Source organism: Zootoca vivipara, chromosome 6 (assembly GCF_965207765.1).
Source record: "Zootoca vivipara chromosome 6, rZooViv2.hap1.1, whole genome shotgun sequence".
Classification (NCBI taxonomy): domain Eukaryota; kingdom Metazoa; phylum Chordata; class Lepidosauria; order Squamata; family Lacertidae; genus Zootoca; species Zootoca vivipara.
The window spans coordinates 540,979-558,941 of record NC_142589.1 but is presented as its reverse complement, the minus strand read 5'-3'; the positions used below and the strand labels follow the sequence as shown (position 1 = coordinate 558,941).

The 17,963-nt window shown below is 49.4% G+C and overlaps 1 protein-coding gene across 1 annotated transcript in view; it reads left to right on the top strand.

Annotated features, from left to right (window-relative positions):
• Window positions 1–17,963, top strand: part of FAM178B (family with sequence similarity 178 member B) — a 180,628-nt gene that overhangs the window by 96,491 nt on the left and 66,174 nt on the right. The window contains exon 13 of the mRNA XM_035118861.3: window positions 13,856–13,937. Within this exon, the coding sequence (XP_034974752.2) occupies window positions 13,856–13,937 (82 nt within the window). The remainder of the gene's footprint in view (window positions 1–13,855; window positions 13,938–17,963) is intronic.

The following is a 17,963-nucleotide window of genomic DNA, read 5'->3' as shown; positions in this document are numbered from 1 at the left end:
TGCCCTGTAACATTTGGGAGACGGGAGAACCCAAAGAGCCCCCATCTCCCCAATGCAGTTCAGTGGGAAATTGTCTTGTGCAAGTCCCACTGAAACGATTGGGAGAAGCTCAAGGGCAGCCCCCTCATTCATTTCAATAGGATTTGCATCTGAGAACGAACCACTGGATTGTGCCACAAAGATCTTCTGTCTCCTACTCTGAATCCCTTAGAGGCACCCAAATGGGGAGGGGGTGAGAAATGATTCACTTCACATTTAAAGGCAAACCTACTTCGTTTTCACTTTTTGAACCAAAACACAGCCATCCTTTGAAATTCACATTTCCCTAAATTTTGCAATGCAGTTTTCCAGCCCAGTAGATACTTATAAAAAGGATGTGCATGTGTAATGTGTACACAAAAATGCATGTATTGGGGGAAATAACATCAAAAAATGCCTTCAATTAGAGAAAATTGTTTTGCAAAAATATGTGCACAAAGCAAAATTGTATGCAAAAATTTGTATATTAGGAGCCATTCATGGTGAATTTTCATGAGGTCTTTCCCCCATGTTTAATACAAACTGATGTGGAACTGTATACAGCTGAACTTAAGGTTGAAAAAATAAATGAGAAAGTAAGAAAAACTGAAGTTGTGAGATTTGCCCGTCCGTACACGGCAAGTATATTCCCTGGGCCATTGTGGGAGGGGAGGGCCACCTCTTCTTGAGACTTCTCCTTGTCCCATGTCCCAAAGCAGGGCTGCCCCTGACAGTTTCTCCCCACTCCTCCGTCCAGCTGTGCCTTCTGCAGTGATTCTCCTGTGAGCCCTTGGCCTGGAGCGCCTTCCTCTGCTTCTCCGCTCTCCGCTCTCTTCTGTGGATCCTGTTGGGCAGCAGCCCAGCTGGCTGTATAAAACCAGCTTTCGCCAGAGAGGTTACTTGGAGTTGAGTTTTATTTTTCCCTTTGGTAGCTGGGTTCAGCCCACTGGCATGATGCCAGCTGTTTCCCCTGAGCATAGAGGGGAGGTGGGGAGGTTTGTTGTTGCTGTACGGCTCACTCTAACTCCCTTATTCCACCAGGCCCACATTCAAAGAAGGGCCATGCTTCTCTCTGAAGCCTTCAGCCCAGCTATGCTGAGACTTCTAGGCCTTTTGGATAATTCCATAAACTGCATGATCGTTGCCAGTGTATAATAGAAAGTGGAAAATATAGCAGGGGGTGTAGAGGCCCTCAGTTGACCGACTTCTAGGCAAGAGACCTGGCCCCCTAACCCCAGTCAGGAGTATCCCCAGTTCACATCTCTTTGATGCTTGAAATATGGCAACGCTAGCATAATCCTCCCTCCTGGGAGGTCTTACAGTCCCCAGAACGGCAGTGGGAAGGATGGGCTGTAGAAAGCATCTAAACATCTTTGAGCCTCAGACAGCTGGCCAGTCTTGTCAGTTTATTCATTTTTCTTAGAAAATGAGGTGCCGAAACTCACCTTGAACACCACCCTGGTTTCTTAGAATGGCAAAGGTGGCCACCCTCTGAGAGGTGCCAGAACGAGTTCCGATGGCAAAATGTCTGCATTTTGTATTACTTTAAAAAAAAAATTACTTAATAATATGTGTTATCCACCCTTCATTGTTACAAATGATTCCAGTATGGAGTAAATAACAGATGGTGAAAATGCAGCCCCTTAGATTAAAACACAAAACATGTATTCACAGTATCAGCAGCTACTAAAACAGGCAACTTGCACCAGGCTCCAGCATTGGGGGACCCCTGACCATTAGGTCCAGTCGTGACCGACTCTGGGGTTGCGCGCTCATCTCGCATTATTGGCCAAGGGAGCCGGCGTACAGCTTCCAGGTCATGTGGCCAGCATGACTAAGCCGCTTCTGGTGAACCAGAGCAGCGCACAGAAACACCGTTTACCTTCCTGTTGTAGCCAGGGCCGGCTCTACATAGACCCCCGGTGGCGCAGGGCACCATGGCGCCGGCCCGCCAGGAGGGCGCCGCGAGCTGCGCCCACCCGCTGGCCGGCCGGTCCGCCGGTCCACTGCGCAGCTGCGCGCGGCACCCACCTGCCCACCGCACTGGGAAATGGGGCGGGAGGGCGCTGGAGAGATCGCACTGTGCCTGCCCGCCCGCCGCGCAGCAGGGCCACGCCCACCCGCCCACCACGCTGGGAAACGGGGCGGAAGGGCGCCGGAGAGATCCGGCGCACCATGGCGACAGGGGTGCTTAAGACGGCCCTGGTTGTAGCGGTACCTATTTATCTCCTTGCACTTTGACGTGCTTTCGAACTGCTAGGTTGGCAGGAGCTGGGACCGAGCAATGGGAGCTCACCCCATCGCGGGGATTTGAACCGCCGACCTTCTGATTGGCAAGCCTTAGGCTCTGTGGTTTAACCCACAGCACCACCTGCATCCCTGACCATTAGCTTAGATCACCTCAAAATATGTAGCACAATGGGTCAGTGCACATGGCTGCTAACCAGAAGGTTGGTGGTTCTAGCGCACCCAGGGACAGCTATAGGCAGGATTCCTTCATTGCAGGGGGTTGGACTAGATGACCCTCAAGGTCCCTCCCAACTCTCCAATTTTTTTATTCTATGAGTGAGACAAATTTTATAGAGGACAGATCTGTCAGTGGATAAGCCATGGTAGGTCACTAAATGGAACCTCAAAGGAAGAGTAGTTGCTGGCCCTAGTTGGACCCTGCAGCCTTCTCCTGCATGGGACCTTCTAGATGTTTTGGACTGCCCATTGCCACCAGCCCCAGCCAGCATGCCCAACAATCGGATAGCATCCTCTAACAACACCTGAAGGGCACCAGATTGTGGAAGGCTCAACTGCTGGGACTGATCCACCAAGGCTCTACTTTACTAAATTCATACCTCGCATTTGCACCACATGAAACCCAATGGGGCTGTCTTGTGGTTCACAGATGGTCACCCATCCAGGTAGACCTGCTTAGCTTCAGCAAGGTGATGGCCTTGGTTGCCTTTAAACCAAAAATAGGTTCTTACACTCATCCTGCTGTTGTGTTTGGATTATTGCACCATGCTCTTTCTTCCTGACTCTTTCGATTTACCCAAAGTCAGGAGCAGAGAGTGTGAGAGAATTAAAAGCAAGAGCTAGAAAGATGAAGCTGATATGGAGCTTGACAGGGAGCCAGTGTACGGACGTTCATGGAATGTGTTTATAGTGATGGGAAGATGAGTTTAGCAGAAACATCCACAGTCAGCAGGCAGGGGCATCCTGGTGGGAGGAAAAGAAGACAAGAATGAGAATGGCCATTGATGCAAACTCAACTAAGTACAGCTCAGCAATAGAGCCAGTACCCTCCCTGCAGGACCAAGAAGACCTACTCAGCGATGCTCATTTGGTACCTGTGAGCAAGTCACTCTCTTTGTGCTTCCATTAGAGTAAATTGAACCCACTCCACTCACTTGTTGGGATGATGAACGAGGTATGGAGCGATTCAAGACAGGTTAGGCTATGAATCTTAAGTCCCATCTGATTGATTAGATACTGGACTACTCTCTTCCATTTATTTCCTGGTGCTTGGCCAAACAGTAATGCACATATAGGCCAAACTTCTTAGTAGGAAGTGGGCCTCCCTAAAGAGGCATTGGCAGTCGTACTGGAGGGATTAGCAGTTGCTTCATGGAGAATGAGCTCTTTCTCGGTTTCTTGGGTACCTTGACTGAGTCTTTCTAACTTTGGGCATTTGTTGAGGGGACTCTGTGGCCTTTGGGCATCATGAGCCTAGAACAGGGCCAGAAAGACCCCAAAGTGACTGCTAGGGAGGTGTAGCTTTTCAAACTCAGGCTCTGGGCAGGGGGTTGGTGGATCTTTTATATGGTCTAGAACTAATCCTGTAAGCGGTGTGAGATCCTGTACAGCAGAGCATGAGAAACTGTGGCCCTTCAGATGTTGCTGGACTCCTTCAGCCCTGATCATTGGCTGTGCCGGCTGAACCTGATGGGAATTCTAGTCCAATAACCCTTGGAGGGCCACCCACAGGTTCTCCATTCCCGATGTGTACAGGCTGTGAGGCCAGACAGACCAAAGATCTACAGATTGCGCTGATATCCCTGGTTTTAATTTTCTTTAAAAAGACATTCAAAGTGAATAACTTTGAATTATCAATACAGTATAACAGTTTTTTGTTGATGATGTGAACCACCTTATGATCTTTGGATGAAGGGTAGTAGTAGTAGTAGTAATAATAATAATAATAATAATAATAATAATAATAATACCCCACCCATCTTGCTGGATTTCCCCAGCCACTCTGGGCAGCTTACAGCACATATAAAAACATAGTAAAACATGCAAAATTTAATAATAATATTCATCATCATCATCATCCACCGCAGCATCAGCTCCCATTCATTTCAGTGCGTCTTGTGCAGGAGGACTTGATGGCTCGCTCTATGTTGGCTCCATTGGACTTTCTCTTTACTTCACCTGGTGCCCAAACTTCAGGCAGGACTGAGCTTCAGTCTGGGCCCAGAAATGGCACCACCATGAAGGGAATGAGATGCCCCCCCCCACTGAGTTACTTCCTTTAGCAGAAGCCTTAGGAACTCTGTTGGGTTTGCATCCTTCTGACCTTAAGGAGAGCAAAGCTCAAGCTATGGGGAAACAGTGGCATGAGTGCCACCAACCTGAGTTTTGCAGAAGAAAATGTGATTTGGCAAGATTGTGTGCGATTTTTCTGCTTGCTTGGCTGCTGTTCATAATGGTGGGGAAACAGGGAAGCACTCATGCAATGGTGTTGTGTGGTGCCCAGACATCTCCCCATTAGCTGCTGTTTGGGCTTCAGGTTTTGTATATGGGCTGTTTCTCTTTGGAGAGACATTCAGAGAGGCTCTGATCTTTTCTTTTACTTCTCCTAAGGAGGCGCCCTCTGGTACACTTCAACACATGCTGATGAGGACCGGTTCCCTCTGCCAAAGTTGTCTCCCACAACCTTTCTCTACACAGAACATTTCCCAAGCTCTAGGAAAGCTCCCACAACTTCTCCACCTAGATAACTGACACAGCCACCTAGTTCTTTTGCCTTTCTGCTGGAAAGCATTTATTTATCCTTGCCCTCAGTTGCCCCTCATTCCTTGCCAGGCACACACACACACCCTTCCAATAATTCCTCTGCCTGGGCCTCATGCCCTTATAAATCTCTGCAGCAGAGTTCTCCAACCTGCTATTAGGCACGTGCCTGGCCAATTTCCCTCCCCGCCTGAGCTGCCCCTTGTGTTATATTCACCTCATTTTGCTGATGGAGTGCTTTCCAGCAAAGTCCTTAAAAGCAGCTGTTCAGAGATGAAGCCCAATCCCCTTGTCATGCAATGACGATGCTTTGCATTGCCCTGTGTAGAGCAATTTCCACATCTCAGGAGTCCTTCCTTCTTGTGCGTGACAGCGGCTGGGGAGTGCATCCAGCTTTTCTGTACGGCAGCAACTCCCCACCCCCCTGCCTCCCCACCCCCCTGCCTCCCCACCCCCCTGCCTCCCCACCCCCCTGCCTCCCCACCCCCCTGCCTCGCCTTCCAAGCCAGAACAAAAGTGACATGGAGTTTGACAGCTGCGGATGAATGCATTAGACAGACTGCCAGCATGATCAGTATGTATGTGTGCATGCATGCATGCATATCTATATCCCCACCCGCCCGCCCATGCATGAACACCTCCATGTGGATAGTTTACCTGATGTCCTGGTCCAGTCCCTGAGATAACCCTGTGGGGATTTGTTTATTGAGTTCTGGATAAGCCACAATAGTGGGATCAGCATGTGTCTTTTATATTCACCCTGCTGAGACACAGTGGTGGCGGCTGCACAACAATATGATTCCACCCAGGCCAGTCACTTCATAATGCTTGGCAGAGCAATAGCAGCATCCCAAGCACAAGGTGGTGCCTCTGTCATCCAGCAGCAAAATGGGGGTGAGGGATTGAAAGAATAGCCTGCAATCACCTGTTTTGCTGCACTGGACCTTGCACCCAGCATAAGTGGAACAAAAATGTCCTGTGAGTGCGAATGGTCTTATCCCCTTGCCCCACTCCTCCTTAAACCATGTCCCTTTAGCCTCACTGCCTCCCTTCCCTGGGAAGGCCTCTTTGGGCGCTTCCAGGCAGCCTGTTTGTGGAAGTTCATCCTGATTTGTTTGCAGGAAGATTAGACAATGAATGAGCATCCATTCTGATTTGTATGTTGGGAGGTTAGAGGATGCTGCCTCAAAGCAAGTGTTATTATCCTACACTTTCCAAGTGCATTGCCTAATAATAGTAATAGTAATAGTAATTTATTATTTATCCCCCGCCCATCCGGCTGGGTTTCCGCAGCCACTCTGGGCGGATTCCAACATTACAATAATTTATTAAACGCTTCCCTAAACAGGGCTGCCTTCAGATGTCCTCTAAAAGTCTGGTAGTTGTTTTTCTCTTTGACATCTGGTGGGAGGGCGTTTCACAGGGCGGGTGCCACTACAGAGAAGGCCCTCTGCCTGTAACTTGGCTTCTCGCAACGAGGGAACCGCTAGAAGGCCCTCGGCACTGGACCTCAGTGTCCAGGCAGAACGATGGGGGTCCATGACATTAAAAGGGCATGTATTCTAGAGAAGAACATTCTGAGCCCTCCCAACACAGATATAGACATGGTGTGTGAGTGTTGTGTATGTGTATGAGATTTAATGACAATAGAATTCTGTGTTGAGAAAAAAGCAGGGGCGCCCTTTAGTATTCCATGGCCTGCTGGGCCCCAACAGCCTTCCTGCAGCCAGTGGAAGGCTGCACCAGCCTGCGCAGTGTTGCGAAGCACACGGGATGTCGCATGTGATGTCGCATGTGCGTGCCTGGCCCCTTCAATCTTAGGAGCAAGCCGGCACCTGTGGACCTAAGTCAGCCATGTTCATTAAATTCAATGAGTCTAATACAGGGGTGTCGAACTCAAATTCATCGGGGGCCGCATCAGCAGTTTGGTCACCCTCAAAGGGCCGGTTGTGTCTGTAGGACTATGTGTCCACTCTTTATTATCATAAATTATTGTCACTGCATTCAACTATTACTGTTTTTTGTAATAATGTAAGCTCATTCCCGCCCCCACGCGGATCACATTCCTGCGTCGTGGCGCGTGTGTGGGAGGGGATGTAAACGAGGGAAATTTGAACAAAAGGTGGGGATCGATGGCTTCCGGAGGGGGGGCTCAACTAAACCTTCGGCAGGAAGGAGAAAGCCACTGCTGGGATTAAAAACCTGCAGATGGAAAGAGGGCTTCCCTCTCCCGCCCTGCGCACACCCAAACCCCGCTAGGCAGGATGCCACACGCTGCAACCCACCCCATGCTTTGGAGAGGGGCAGGAACATGGTGTGCAGCGCCAACTCCCTGATTTGCTTTTGCATCCTCCCTCCTCAGCGCCAGAGTCCCTTCCCCTCGCGCTGAGGGAGGGCAGCGGATTTCCCGAGGAGGAAGGCGGCGGCAGCCCCAGCGGACGTGCATCTTCGCCTCAGAGCTGCTCTTCCCCCCACCCACGCTGTTGTCATCTTCGCCGCTGCCTCTCCCTACCGGGACTGCAGGCAGAGGAGGCTTGAAAACCTCCCCCCCCCAAAAAAAATTCCCCTCCCACCTACTCAAACCGCGAGACGACTCCATCTGGCGCCCTACATCACGAGGGGCTGAGAGGAGGCGGCGGCAGAGCGGGAAGAGCAGAAACCTGTGCCGTCGCCGCCTCCTCCCTCCCGGCCGCCCCCCGGGGAGCAGCTCTGCCGGAACTGAGAAGTCAAAGGGCGGCTCGGGGGTGGGGGGCAGAGCAAAAGCCAGGCACCCTCCCGAGTGTCTATGAGGAGAAAACGGGAGAAGAGGGAAGAGAAACCCGGCTCCATCAAGAGAGCGGCTGTTGCGCTTAGCCTACTTCCCCCTCAGGCTCACTCCGCGTCCCTTTCGCCCGCTCGCTCGCCCACCTCCCGGATGCAGCCGAGGAGAGAAAGGGAAGCGGCGGGCGGCGGCTCCCCAGTGCCGCCTCACTCGCTCTCAGAGACAACAGCAAAGCCCGCCAAAAAAGAAAATCCAGCGCTGCTCCGTCCCGGCACCAACTTTGCCGGCGGCGCCTGTAGGGCTTTCCTACCTCCTCGGCAGGCTTCCTCCTCCTCCTCCTGCATCTCACTTCCCCATCTGGCCGCTGTGCCACCGCCTCCCTCAGCCTCATTCGAAATTGAAATTCCCTGGCCAAGGCCGTCAGCGCGGCTCCAGCGCCCCAGCCTCTGCCTGCAGCCCCGCCCCCGGTTTTGACCCTCGGCCAATCGCAGGCTCCAGAACTACTGTCAGCGGCTACTGTCGGCGGTGGCTACGCGGGCCACATGACGAGGTCTGGCGGGCCGGATTAGGCCCCCGGGCCTTGTGTTTGACACCCGTGGTCTAATATGAGCCAGATTAATGCTAGATAAAAACCATAATTTTCAGGCAATATAATCCAAATTCTGCATGGAGAAAAAATGGCTTCTGTATCCTGTAAATTGAATAATTTATGTATTGTATGAATTGTAAATTGTATAATTTATAAATTGCATAATTTACTGTGCAATGCACATTACTTTGCCCCATTTAATCTAGTTGGAAGTAGCAAAGGGCTGCACAGGACACTGAAGCTCTACCATGAACTCCAGGAAACTACAAACGCTTTGGCAGTGCAAGAGGAAGTTGCAGCATGTCTTTCCCTAGAGCTTTTCAAGACAAGGTTGGACACGAATCTGTCATGGCTGCTTTATGTCCAGGAAATCCTGTCTCGGGGAGGAGGAGGTTAGCCGAGATGGTTCCCCAGGTTCCTTCCAACTCTTAAAGTTTTTTATGGTTCAGCAAAAGTCAAAGAGCTCAGCAAAAGTCTTGTGGGCCTAAAAAGAAGACTTCTTTGTGCCACTGCTTAAGAGCACCAGGTCTTTATGCTACTGTTGTGGGCAGGCTAAGCTTGTGGTGAACTCTGTGGGGACACCTCCCTTCTCTTGTGGCAGCAAGCCCTTAAATGAAGGCTCCCCAGATTAGCAGGAGCAGCAGTCCAAGTCGATTAAACTCTTATTCTACTGAAGTCCTGGATATTCTCGTTGGCTGGCCAGTCTTATGTTCAAGATGTGGGTCTTGCCCCCAGAGGATAGCGAGGCTCTGGCTAACTTGACAAGCAGAAGCTCATCCACATTTCCATTTGTGCTGCGATTTCTAGGCACAGGTCTGTGATGCAGGTCTGTGCCCCAGATATTGGGGGAAAGGCAGGTGGCAACCAACACCTTCCCCAAAGAAGTATACCTGGTCCCCATCTTGTGGTCACTTCGGGTGCTTCCAGAATGTCACCATTTTTAGGTGAGATTCAGTTACCTGCAAATACAGGTTGCGCAATTCAGGTTTATTTGGCGCTCTTGCACAACAGACCTGTCCCCCCAAACTCTCCCCCCCAGCCTTTTTGCAATAAGGAATGTGATGGGAAAAGGCACTGGGAAGTGTGAGATAACATTTGCTTAATGCAACATCATCTATCTTCCCCGGAAACAAATAAGAATGAATGCTCAGTAAATAGCCGTAAACTCTGCTCAACCTTTGTGCAAACACATCAGGATGAATGCTTAATAAACAAGTTGTCTGAAAGTGACCTTAGGCACCAGGTTAAGGTGTGATTGTTCTTTCAGGCATTTTAAACGATTTCATACTATGTTAAGTACTGGTGTGTTTAATGTGTGTTCCACTCTGCTTTAATGTTCTGATGTATTTTGTTTTGCTATTGTTGTGTTTAAGTCTTACCGTAAACTATATTGTAAACTGCTCTGGGATATATTTTTTTTCTGAATGTTGGTGTACAAATATTCTAAAGAAAGTTTAAAAACCAGGACTCTGCACATTATGTAATCCTCTTTGTGCATATTAAAAAAGGAGGGGGTGGGGATCTGGAATTTGCGTGAAATCTCCATGCCGTGTGTAACATTTGTATACACATCGAAGAAGCTGCCTGTAGGAGGAATCCTGTAGGAAGTGAAGCAGCACTATGTTGCAGAGTTTCACATGGTGCTAGTAATATTTACACATCACACAAAAGGAACACACCCTCAGCAGAAGAAAACAAAAGGGCTCCTCTCAGCAAGGAACACCACAGAAGGACAAAACCCACAAGGAATTCTCGGCTGTTTATTCAAGAATTAAGTGCTGTTATGTGTTCATTCCACTCAAAATGTTGGCTAGAACAGCCTTTGCCGACCTGGTGCCCTTCCACAGGTGTTTTGGACTGCATCTGCCACCAGCCTCTGCCAGAATGTCCATGCTCCCATTAGCTCCAGCCCCCCCCCCCCATACAGCTGACTGGGGCTTATGGGAACTGTAATTCAGAACTTGGAGGTGGGGGCAGCAGGCTGGTGAAGGCTTTTTTTCTTCATTTAAACACTTCTTCATTTAAAGCAGGGATTCCCCAATGATATGCAAATAGAGGGGCTGAAGCATACCTTGAAACATTATGGATGAAAACATCATTTTGTAGAGCAGTGGGTTCAATTTCAAAGTGGCTTTGCTCCATTCAGTTCAGACAGCACACCTTTTCCCATCATCAGGGTCAGTAAAAATTGTCAGTAAAAGCCAGCTGTGGCTGGCGCTGCTTGTGATGCGTTCAATCTGCCCTCATTCCCAAACTCCCAGGACAGCTCTGCATATTTAAAAGGAAAAGTTTCTCTTTTTTCCTATGAAGAAGCTGAAGGGTGGGCCTATAAACAGATAGTCATTCATGTGACACTTTAAAGGCAGGCAGCTTGCTTATAAATTGGGGGAAGACAGAGCCGGTGGCTGAATCAGTGCTCAGTTTGCGGCATCTGTGGGTCCCGAGAAGAATCCAGCCTCCCACAAGGACTCCTGCAAAGGCTCTTCTTTCACCCTAAGCCACCATATTGAGTGCATCCACCACTTTGCGTGTTCAGACCCAGAGACCTCCCCGCTAAATAAATTCACAAATTTTAGTTTGGTTTGTGGCAGAATTTAGGCCACAACTTTATTGATTACAGAAAGTGAGTGGTTGCATAGGCTCTGGTTCGACTAGCTCCCTGCACCCTTGCAGGTAGCACTGACCCAGGTCCACCAGCATAGGTCAGCCAAGGGTGAACACCTGGATAGACGGAAAGTCCGGAAGAGGCTATGTCCACCACCCAGATGTCCCCCTGGACTCAGGCATGGGCACAACCCCCCTCACAGGGGTTGACCAAACCATTTGAGTCCTTGGATTCCTTTAACGGAATACCCTTCACGTAGGGATGGCGAGAGCGTTCTCTCATCCCTATCACCTGAACCAGTGCCTACCTGCAACCTTACAAGTTGTAACGAAACCCAAACGGCAACAGCCAATCAGCCAAGTGGGGAAAATTCCTGCTGTGCCCTTGTCCCAATGACAGACGACACACGATGGTATAGCAAGGTCAAGCACAACAAAGCCCTAAAAGTAGGGAGAGGTGGGCGGTTGTTCCGAATGCATGCACCGAAGGAGGAAGCTCTGGGTCATGTGCATGGGTATATATAGGTCCCTTGATCCGTTTGGACTGTGCCCCATTGGCCAGATTGAACCCAACATCGAGGGACCTACCAATCGGGTGTTGTGGCTGACCAATCTTGCCCACCCACAACACAGGTGGTTGGTCTCCAGGTGTCACCGCAACACTCTTTGAGGGAGGACCCGATTTATTTGGCAGGGGTGGGGGGACCCTTTTTGAGACCAAGGGCCATATTCCCTCTTGGGCCACCTTCTGGGGGCCAAATGCCGGTGGCAGGTTGGGCCAAGGTTGGAGGAGCAACCTTTCCATAAATGCCCCCCTTGTGCAATGGGCTTGTTGCTGCACATGCTCACATGTCCCTCTCTAGCCTCTGTCCGAACAACCAAACAACCAAGGGGCATTGTCAGAGTTCATAGACACATTTTAGCCAGGCAAAAACACTTGAGGAGGGTAGAAAGTAGGGCTGGGGAGAAGGGTGTGGGCCTTGGCAGAGTCCCAAGGGGCAACAAGCTCTGGAGATTCTGCAGCACTGAATCCCTAGAGGAGGGTCAGTGAGCTCATCCCTGCTCATCAGTGCTATGGCCTTCTGGGGGCTGGTGCGGACGGAGGAGAGCATTAACTCCCCCCCCTCCCTTCATGCCGTAACGCCATTCCCAATCTCCCATGACTGCTTTTACATCTTGACTAGCTTGGCCCTTAGGGATCCCTGGCTGCCAGCCCTGTTGACAGTGACGTCACCGTCAGCAAAGGAGCAGTGTGCCAGTTTGCGTTGTCAGAGTGCGTATGCTGATTTAACTTAATTGCTGCTGCTTGGCATTTGAATATAGCCAAGGTGGCTTATTATGACTTGAAGTGAGGGTCAAGAGTTCCAGCCTAATGCTGGGGATGATAAGAGGGGCCTGTTGGCACAGAAGCTTTTGGTTTGCATGGTGGTGCCAGAGTTCTGCATCCTATGTTCTCTGTCCCCTAGTGCAAGGGCCCTTGTGCAAGGGAATAACGCAGCGCAACAGCGGAATCCAATGCAGTATTGCACTAGCAGAGAATCATTGCGCAGAAAAGAAAAGATGCCAGCAATCTGCTTAGGCATTCCTTTGGGCAACAACATCCCACCAGTAGAGTAAGGATCCTGCTAAGCGCTGCACTGGATACAATCCAATTTTTAGGCACCAGGAGAAAACATTCCTCTTCAACCAGGCCTTGGGCTGATTAATATTCTACAGCCTTTTAAATGAGTCTGTGGGAAAGGTGGGTGTGTTGTTGTTCTTGTGCTGTTTTATTTTACTTATTTTTATCCTGTGAACTGCCCTGAGATCTTATGATGAAGGGTGGTATATAAATCTAATAAAATAATAATAATACAACCCAGAATACAGAAAGAGGATACAACTATAGTGCTAACATAATAAGAGGACAGTCTAAATTTAATTAGTAAAAAGAAAACCATCCCAAAGAATGCTCACAGAGTGGCTAGCAAATTAAATAAAGTGGGAGGCAGCGAGAGATAGAGCTCTGCCAATGCTTTAGCAAGAGGTCTGTGGTTCACTCCTAACCAACAGCTTTGCATAGTGCTGGCTTGAGAGAAGGGAAACCCAAAAGGCCATTCACTAATATGGGGCACAATTCACCCAGTAGTTCTCCTGACAGAAAACTCCTGGCGTGAATGAGACCTGTGATGAGAGACTGAGGCCCCTCCAGACCAGTGGGGTTTTTGTGGGTGTATTCTGCAGCATGTCACAGATTCAGTAATAGTGCATGAGTTGTGAATTTATACTGGACCACCCACACATCATCCCTCTTCAATCATTGCTCTGTGATGCTTCCCCAGTGTTACTATACTATACTACACTACACTACACTATACTATACTATACTGTTGCTGTCCAGAAGGGAACTGCAAAAGCAGGGTAAATCCTGTCCCCACCTCCCCCCTGAATATTTTTGGTTATGAAAAGTTGCAGGATTCTAGCAGGAGGTTACGGGACAGGTGCTGATTGGAGGCAAAGCAGTATGTTCATCCCAAAACCTTTGCAGACTTGGACAATTCTCAAAAAGTGGGGTTGCATATGACTGCCCCAATCTCCCCGAATGCCCCATGAAAAGGATATCTGGAGGGGCCCTGAGAGCCTTGAGGAGAGAGGGGAAAAAAGAGTGGGGATCCTTAGGACTGATCCAAAGGGCACTTTGGCACCTGAGGCATACAATCCAAATGGTATTACCTGCCCTTGTAATAATTACATTTAAAGACGGAAACTTTGTTGTCCTTTCGCAACATCACAAATCTGCCACCCTCTTGGCAGCGCTGGTCCATGTCATGCTGAAGGAAAGGAAGGCTTCTTGGTATGGGATTGGAGAGGCTAACGCTTTCTCATCTTTCCTCTAGACAACTGCGCAGGAACCTGAGTCTCTGTTTCATTACGAAGCTGCTGGGAAAGATGCAGACAGCAATGAGCAGCAAGACCCAGGTTAGTGTGGGGAAACGTGGGAAGAGGGTGAACTGGTTTTGGTCTTGCCTTGGTCTGGTGATGCTTTCCTGGGATCCTTCCAACATAGAATCGTAGAATCAAAGGATCACAGAATTCTAGAGTTGGAAGGGAGACCAAGGGTCATCCAGTCCAACCCCCTGCAACGCTGGAATCTCAGCTAACGCATCCATGACAGGTGGACATCCAATCTCTGCTTAAAAACCTCCCAGGAAGGAGAGCCCACCACCTCCCAAGGGAGACCATCCCACCGTCAAACAGCTCTTTCCGTCAGACAATTCTTCTTGAGGTTTAGACGGAATCGCCTTTCTTGTATAACAGGAGCTCCCTTGGAATACTGGCTTTGGGTTTTTCTGGGAGCATGGCTGGCAGGGATATTGCATCCTTATGGATTCTGAAACATTTGTGTAGCCCAGCAGTTGTCATAGTTTTGCCTGTGAAAGAGGCCTTTCTATGTCTGTGTGACTGTCAGTGAGTTGTTGCAGGCCTTTCTTTTGGGGTGCACACACAGTGTGCCAGCCAGGCTTTCACAGGGCCCCATGAACTCCAAGTGTGACTTGGAATGCATTCAGAACACCCCAGCAGGCTGTGCACTGCAGATGTGCACGTCTGAGCATGTCTACCCAGAAGGGGAAGCAAAGCATGTGTAACACAGGGCAGCCTGGCCCTGGCACAGTATGAGAGGCACATTGTGCCCTGCAAACTCCCTGTCTGCAGAAGGAACCTTTGCAGGTCAGAATTCTGACATACATCACGAAAGGACAAGTCATTTTATGTTGAGGAATACATTGGTGTGTGTGTGTGTGTGTGTGTACTCTGCCAGGGAACCACATGCTGGTAGTAGGTAGGTTGGGGCCAGAAGGGGGCGGGACACCCCTTTTCTCCCTCCCTCGTTCTCTGCTTTCTCTCTCCCTCTCTCAGCCTCTCTTTGCCACCTCCTTTTCTCTCCCTCTCACGTCACCCATTTCTCTTTTGTTTTCTTTCTTCTCGCCCCTCCATGCATTTAGCCCCTCAGGCTGCACGTTGCCCACCCCGGCATTAAAAAGGTGCGCCCAGCCCCTTCAGAGCCTTCCAAGGTGGCGCACCCTTTAAGACATCTAGAAACCATCATTTCCTCCAGCAACTTTTCTGCCCTCATCTGGGTTCTATCTACACACACACACACAGAGAGAGAGAGAGAGAGCAGAGAAGGGGAGGAGGTGCACAGAGTGATTTTGTGACTGCCATGTGTGACTGGGTTCCAGTCCTTCCTGGCTTTGATTTCTCAACTTTGAACGCAATGCCAGAAAATTAATATAGCTGTTTGCATCTGGGACTGATAAAGGCTGATGGGATCCTGCAGAGGAAAGCGACACAACAGCAAGGCCGCCTGCTCTTAGCATCCTTTCTAGCAGCAGGTGCCCTGCTATCAGCATCTCCCGCACATTGCACTCTCACGTAGACAGGAGCATGTATATCTGTCATACGTGAGGGGCCAGAGGACCTCAGTCTGATAGAATGTTTCCAGTGTCAGAGTTTTGAGGAAGGCATATTTATTTATTTATAAAAGTATTTATATACCCACCCACACAAAAGGATATCAAGGCCAAGGAGGGAGGCAGTAATCAGAAGGGCTGGGTTTGGGGCCCAGCCAAGCTTCCTATTGCTGAAGCATTCATAGGACTGTAGAGTTGGAAGGGACCAAGTGGGTCATCTAGTCCAACCCTTTGCAATGCAGGAAACTCATGCTCTACTGACTGAGCCATTTGTGCTGGTTTAAAGCAACCTTCCCCACCCTGGTGCTCTATCTCCTGCTGTTTTGAACTACAGCTACCATCAGCCCCAGCCAGCAGAGCCAATGTTCAGGAAGGATGGAAGCCAGTACTTCCACATTGGCTGACCCTGCTTTACAGATGGCTCTGCACCTCAAAGAGCTTTCGGTCTACATTTTGGCAGGAGGGGCTGGTAGCAAAGCAAGAGAGAGTGGGAGAGAAAGAAAGAAAGAAAGAAAGAAAGAAAGAAAGAAAGAAAGAAAGAAAGAAAGAAAGAAAGAAAGAAAGAAAGAAAGAAAGAAGGAAGGAAGGAAGGAAGGAAGGAAGGAAGGAAGGAAGGAAGGAAGGAAGGGGAGTCACATCCACAAAGGCAGTTGCACATTCTGCTGTGTCTTTGCCTTTCACCTGCTCATGCCAGGTACTTACAGCACTTCATTGCTCTTGCTTCCCATCCTTCTGTGTCTTCCAGCCGAACTCCCCTTCCTCAGTTTAAAGAAGGCTAGCAGGATTCCCAGAAGTGCCTAGTTCGCCCCTGTGAGGACAAGAGGCTGAACTAAGTGGGCCCTCTTTAGCCTAATCCAGCAGGCTTCTCTTACCTTCTAATGATCTTAAACAAGCTGAAATTTTTTAAAAACAATCTGTAACTCTATTTGAATAATGCAAACTGATGAAGACTGGACAGGATCACAAAATGAAGATAAACTTTTTTCTCCTTATGAGCAATACATCAGCCCTTTCCCACACATTTCTGTATACAGTGGAACCTCGGTTTATGAACACCTCGGTTTATGAATTTTCGGTTTACGAACGCCGCGGACCCATCTGGAACGGATTAATTCACTTGCCATTACTTTCAATGGGAAAGTTCGCTTCAGTTTATGAACGCTTCAGTTTATGAACAGACTTCCGGAACCAATTGTGTTCATAAACCGAGGTACCACTGTATTAGGGATAGGCAACTGGAGGTCTAGCAACTCAATCTGGCACCCAGGGCTTCCCATCTGCTCCCCAGGAGGACCCCAAGAACCTCCACAATGTATCTGAGATGCTAGACAAATGGCTCTTCAATCCCCCCCACCCAAGGCAGTGAACAGCAGTTGCCCTCAGCTGCCCTTGCATTATGGAGAAGAGTAAATGGGGAGGTGCCTAAGGTGTGTGTGTGTGTGTGTGTGTGTGTGTGTGTGTGTAACGCGCAGGTGCTACCAAAGCCTCTCTTGTTGTGCACCAGGGGCAAAACTAGGTTTTATTTCACCAGGGTCAAAGACCCAGTTTGGTCCCCCATGTGCATTTGCGCTTGCGCACAAACACACACACAGGCTATCCCCCCTGTAGCCCCCTGCTGTGCGCCAACTTTTATCAACATTGGTGCTCTGCATATGTTTTGGACTACATCTCCCATCAGCCCCAGGTTAGTAAAAGTTTTGTGCACAATGGAGAGGAGAGAGTTAAGGAGTCCTTTGCATGCAACTTGGGTTGCAAGGGAATGAGTTGACAGACAAAGCCAGCTCTGGCTTTGCTTCATTCAAAATCAAACCCCCACCCCCATTTTTAAAAATTAGTTGACGTCCAGAGCTGTATACTTTGTTTTCTGCTCCAGCAATTGAATGTAATTTTGAAATTGCCAACTTGGCTTATTCCAAAGCCCATCACAGCAGAAACTCCTTTGGCTTCTGCGCTTTTGCGCCGGGAAAGGCGTGCAGGTGGGCGGCTTATTTTTGTATATTTAGCTCTATATATGTTTTGTGATTCATCCCTGCAAGTAAGCTCTTGTTTAAATATTCTCCAAGGCTTCTTTTTAAGGAAGAAGAATAAGCAATCAGCAGGCACAATGGGGAGCGATGGGAATGGACGTGAGCGGAGAGGAGATCTGACAGATTGCTTTCTGTCTCTTCCCCCTCCCGCCAACCACCCCCTCCCCTCCCCTCCAGTGCTCTGTTGAAATGAAATTTCTGCTGATTTGTTAACATTCAAACCCACAACGAGGTTATGCAGAGTTAGAAACACTTGGGAGGCAGGGAGAGAGTGCACAAGGAGGAATCATTTTTACAAGGGCAAGTCTGCACAGGAGCTTGGCAGGGGCCGTGGGGCCCCAGAAGTGCCGACTCAGCCCATCCAATCTGTGCAAGGCATGCTGTGTCAAGGCTAGGCCAGGGCAGCAGGCCGCTGAGCCAGCCCATAAACAAAGCTGCACTCAGGTCTGAGGCAGTAAGCAGGCAGTTCTAACCTGTTGGCCAGGCAAGAGCCAGTTTACACCTGG